General features: G+C 26.5%; 1 protein-coding gene and 1 non-coding gene across 2 annotated transcripts; both read left to right on the plus strand.

The window, feature by feature from the left end:
• The first annotated feature begins 2805 nt into the window (after positions 1–2805).
• On the plus strand, positions 2806–3598 carry LOC135932051 (tetratricopeptide repeat protein 36 homolog). Its single transcript, XM_065469394.1, has 3 exons — positions 2806–2944; positions 2993–3157; positions 3211–3598. The coding sequence occupies exons 1-3, from the start codon at positions 2863–2865 to the stop codon at positions 3468–3470; spliced, it is 507 nt and encodes a 168-aa protein (XP_065325466.1). The 5' UTR covers positions 2806–2862; the 3' UTR covers positions 3471–3598.
• A 461-nt stretch (positions 3599–4059) lies between these two features.
• On the plus strand, positions 4060–4133 carry Trnat-agu (transfer RNA threonine (anticodon AGU)). Its single transcript has one exon. It is a non-coding gene; the product is annotated as a tRNA-Thr (tRNA).
• Positions 4134–5926: the final 1793 nt, after the last annotated feature.

Below are 5926 nucleotides of genomic sequence, written 5' to 3' on the forward strand. Positions count from 1 at the left end.
ATTTTCATAATTATTTTGGGAACAAACTACTTTGGGAACGAACTATTTTTTTTTGGGAACGAACTATTGCAATTACGACAAAAAACCTATTTCCTAAATTTTCATACGAATTAGAGGGACGATACCTTAATGAATCGTCATTTATTTTTTAAGTATTATGTAAAAATAAAGACACATACTGTTTCATTCTTTTAACTTTTTGTTTTTATTATAATATCTTACCTTGTAATAGTAAATTTTTTTACGTAGTTAATATAATAGTAAATTTTTTAACGTAGTAAAAATAATAGTAAATTTTTTAACGTAGTAAAAATAATAGTAAATTTTTTAACGTAGTAAAAATAATAGTAAATTTTTTAACGTAAATTTTTTATCGTAGTAAAATATTATAAATCTTTTTAACGTTATAATATATTAATTATTTTAAGGAAGTAATTTTTTGTTTTTTTAGCATAGTATAAAGATTATATTATCTAAGAATTTTGTAAAAAAAATTTCAAGGGAAGCAATGCTTCCCTTGTTCTATGGACGCTTCGTCCCTGATATATATTTAAAAATTATAATAATTAACTATTTATAAAAATATATAAAATTACTAAATAAAAATAAATATATATATATAAGTATAGAAGGCTCTAAAAAGAGCTTAATTTAGTAATGAGTGTGCTCCTAAAAAATAAGTATAACTATGTTTAAAAGTTTCAAGTTGAAGTTTTTGTTTGAGAAATATAAACTCGCGATATTCGTTTTTATTAAATATTCTCCACGATAAAATTTAAAAAGGTATGTTGACTGGGTAAAATTACCGTTATTTGATATAACGATTTTATGAAAGATAAAATTATTGAGTTTTGAATATTTATTAATTTTTTTATTTTCCCCGGTACTTAGAGTGTTAAAATTAATTGAGGAAGGAAAGGAAAAGATGCGTCCCAAATAAGGGATTTGTCGTTATACCAGAGGGTTAAAGTCGGAGGCAATCCTGTAATGAAAGGTTAGTTGGTACGAGTATATTGGGAATTTTTGCCCTATTAAATGCGTTATGGATGATTTTGTTGATTGCTTTATGATGGAGATGATGGCCTTGACTACGGGTGTAGTTAAGGCTGTGTAGGGCTTTAGGATGTAAGGGTAATATACAATACAAATTAACTGTTTATCTTTAAATTATAAATAACTTTTCTTTCAATATACGTATTTGACAATAAGTTGTATATAAAAAAAAATAATTGAGTAAAATTATAAAATTTGTTCGCCCCTACAATTGTCTAAGGGCCGCCGACATTAGAAATTCTTAATTATTATCCTCCCATTAAGGAAATTTTTTAAAAATATAAAACTGCAACCTTCATTAGTTACAGTTAAAAAGTTATTTAGTTTTAGCACAATGTTAAGTACGCCGAAAAGGAAAAGATTGAAAAATTTGATTATCTTATAAAATAACGAATCTATTTTAAATATTCTTTTGCAAATTAAGATTTCAACTCCAACATATTAACTTAGCACCCCTTCCCTCTCTATGTCTACGCTAAGAATGGGTTAATACTATTATTAAAATGCCTGATTATTATAATTAACTCATCATTAAATATTTCTTAAATATTGTAAATATTCATTCTTATTATATGAGTATATTATATTATGTTCTTCACAAATAAATAATAAAAATAATATTTTATAAACTATTTTAATTTAATTGATAATGATAATTTCTCATTTAGCTAAAGATACAAATATTCTTTATCTTATATCTCTTTGATATTTTAAACAAGATACTAGTATCTGTATCTAGATTCTTTTCCCGGAGGACCTGTCCAACACCGCATGTGGCTAGTTTTGCAAAAACCTAACCAGAATACAAAAGGCAAAAGGGGTTTTTCACAAGTATATGAAGTTATGGAAGACGAAGGAGATCTCTATTCACACCAGACTTAGAATCTTCAATTCTACAATCATCCCCATATTACTTTTTGGAGGGGACTTATGGGAATTTAATAAAACAGAAAATAGGAGACTCCAATCCTTTATAAATAACTGCCTTAGAATCATAAATGGAATTTTTTATCCGAAGGTTATATCAAACAATAATTTATGGAGAGCATCTAAGCATACTCCGATACACATCACCCTGAGGAAACGCCGTATTCAATTCCTGGCCCATATCATAAGAAACTCTGATCAAAATCTTGTTCATGATGCTATTACTTGACTTTACACCTATAATAAAAAAGAATATACAAAATACAAATCCCTCTGGTACTATAAGACCATAAAAGATATAATGGAGTTAAATTTAAATATGAAACAATTTATTAAATTAAATAACTGCAAAAAGTCCATTAAAAAACTCTTTAGGATAAAGGAAAGATATTTCAAATGAAATAATATTTATTCACCAAAATCAACTAAGGGACGTTTTCCAAATTAGGACAGCAAGCTGGATTGGTATGTACTTTATTTCATCTTAATTTCTATAAAAATCTTAAACTAAAAATAAGCCATAACCCACCCTTAAAGTAATTAACTTAAACTGCAGTTCTTGGGAATAGGCTCTTTTTTTGTCCCGCTTATTTTGTTTCTAAGCCTATGGACGTCTGCAACTTCTTCGGAATATTGAGGGTACAAGTTCGTGCGGCTTGCCCACAAACGTGTGGAGGGCTCCTCATATTTTATTTTTAAATACCCAAATTAACTTTGTTTCCAATTAGATGGAATGAGGAAAACCTAGCGTAGCTCTGTTGATACTCAACGTTAGAGAGCATATGCGCTATATATCACGTATCACGTATTTGGAAAAAAAGATATCTTCATTTTGAAAGGTCCATTTTATGAATGAATGATTTAATATTTTAAAATACTAGAATGTTAACAGATGAAGAAATTTTAAACATTATAATTCCACCTTCAAACATAATTTCTAATTTTAATGATTTTACAAATGATAGTAAATAATAATTACCTTAAATTTTATTTAAAAAACTCTAATTAATAGCCGATGAAATTAAGGAATTGGAATTAAAAGCAATTAGATTAGCAGAAACTAAGGAGTATGAAAAAGCTCTTGAGATAATCAATCAGGCCATTAAGCTATCTCCTAAAAATCCTTCACTTTATAATAATAGGGCTCAAATATTTCAATTACAACATGATATAAAAAGTAAATATTTATAATTGCTCAGTCAATTACATAAAATTTTGTTCCATCTATAGGTGCAATGCTGGATTTAAACAAAGCAATTGATTTAAATGGAAATATTGATAATAATATTGCATGTCAATGTTTTACCCAAAGGGGAATAATTTATCAACATGACAAGAATTTAGAAGAGGCCAAAATAAATTATGAAAAGGCTGCGGAATTAGGAAGCTTATTTGCAAAGAATCAATTGATTCAAATGAACCCTTATTCTGCATTATGTAACCAGATGCTTAGAATTATGACCAGAACTAATTATTCAACTTCAGATTAAAATTTTAGACAATTTATTATATTTACAAAAATTTATTTATTAGTATTTATTCTATATTATGATTTAATGTGCAATTCTAATTATTGTAATATCAACTGTACAACAAAATAAAGTTTTATATATACTTGTAGTAAATTGGTATTTTAATAATGAAAAGCAAGTAACATAACTGCTCACTAGATTCATAATAATTGTAACTGCTGATTAAATACATCCCATCCAAATAAGCATACTGTATACAAATCTATTATGTATTAATGGTCATATCATACTGTAGAATTTTTAGCATCATGATTATTTTTCTCTAATAAAGGAAGAAAAATGTATATATTGATCAAAAATTATTTATTTATACTAAAAAAATTAATTCTTAATTATTACAATTATTAAAACTAATAGGGATAAAATTTTTATATTATTTAGGATGTAATATTATAAATAAAAAGAATTTTGCAATAAAATTCCATTGATTTTATAAATTATATCTAGTTTTTTATTATATTTGTAGGTCAATATCACAATAATATTATTTATATAATCTGAAAATATTTATTAAAATATAACAAAATATTTTTGTAAAGTTTGCAGTGGCGCCATGGCTTAGTTGGTTAAAGCGCCTGTCTAGTAAACAGGAGATCCCGAGTTCGAATCTCGGTGGTGCCTTGTTTTTTATTTTTACTTATAATATTTTTAATTTCTTATGTAACACATAACATTCAGTTTAGATTTAGACTAACTTTAAAAGTAACTAGTTACATTACAAGTTACTTTATATATAATTTAACTAATTTATTATAAAACATTTTTAATTTATTATCAGTGATAGATATATATAATATATACATATTATTGTATTATTCAACATTTTTACAAATATTAGTCAAAGGAATTTTAATGAAATAATTGCGTACATAATTATTTGAATTGAACAAAATAGTACCTATAACATTTTTCGTAAATAGTGCTTTATGCCGGTGAATTCATATGATAAACTACAATTTTGAATTTGATTATAACTACTTAAAAAAAATAACTGAACACTTTGTTGAACTCGCTCAAAATTGTAAAATTATTGTCGCTTTTTTAAACAATAAAACGAATATCGGTTTGGATCTAGGTTTCGATAAAATAATAATACCGGGTTCAGATCAGGGTTGCCATGCCCCCCCCCATCAGTGGGAAACTCCCGAAATTTTTTAGTTTACAAGCAGACATTTCTCTCCCGCAAAACTACCGCAATTGCAAATCTCCCGCAAAAATCTACCTCAATTTTTTAATTTCTCCCGCAATTTTTTTTTTTAGTATTTTAATATTTTTAATATATAAATAATAATTTTGAGAGACATTAATTGATTATTTTTCTATTTTTAAAATAATTTTAAATATTTATTTGAAAAACATGTCTAGTTTGTAAATTTCTTTCTATCCTGTTTTATTTTTATCCAATAATAAATCAACATCATTTCGTTCATATAAGTCAATACACAATACAAAAATATTCTCAAATAATAAATAATACAGATGCAACTACATTTGCGGAAATCGTATACATCTATCATGTAGTTCAACATTCACAGAGCTATATCATCATAATGTGGGTCGAATCTTTTTCTCATGATATTTAACGACTCCAATATAAGTGCATTGTGGCAGAACAAAAATGAGCAAGGCTATCACAAGTGTTTTAGTACCTGAATCCTAGAGGCCTATTCTAGACGATTAGAAAGATGGGCACCCATATGCAATTCTAACAGATGCAACTAATAAGGGAAATATTAAAACATTTCCCTCGATCCTTCGCTATTTCAACAAGAATAAGTACATTTCAATAAAACTTAAAATTTTTTCCTCGGATAGTGAAAAATCCAACGATGTAGCTAGCCACATAAGTAAATATAGCTGATTCAGGGTTATCAATGATTAGCATGTCAGCTTTCTGCGCTGATAATGCCTCTGTAAATTTTGGCAAAAACCAAAGTTACCGGATTGAGGCAGCACAATAATGAAATAATACCAATTGGCTGTATATGCCACTACATAATTCTTGCAAGAAGGCATAAATGTACTATCTGTGGATGTCGAAATAATTGTGATGAAATGTTTTAACGAATTTAGTCATCAACTAAAAAAGTTAATGTATAAAAAGTTTTTAAAATTTTACAAACCCTTAAAAAAATACTTCTTAAATAAAGATTTTAAAAGCTGTCCTAAAATATTGAAAAATTTTTTCGAGTATGAAATGGCAGAAAAATATTTGGGATTCGTTTCACATGTATGAAATCTACTTCATGCAGTTAATATTCAGTTGCAATCAGAATATTCTTTATAAAAAAGATTCACAAAATCATGCTACAGCTCGGTTTATCTCTACAGTTAAAAATTCATAATAAATTTTATGGCGCTATTGCTAAAAATATTATAATAAAATGTTCAAATAATACTCTAATTAATACATT

Source organism: Gordionus sp. m RMFG-2023, chromosome 1, assembly GCF_954871325.1.
Source record: "Gordionus sp. m RMFG-2023 chromosome 1, tfGorSpeb1-WG-v2, whole genome shotgun sequence".
NCBI classification, from domain to species: domain Eukaryota; kingdom Metazoa; phylum Nematomorpha; class Gordioida; order Chordodea; family Parachordodidae; genus Gordionus; species Gordionus sp. m RMFG-2023.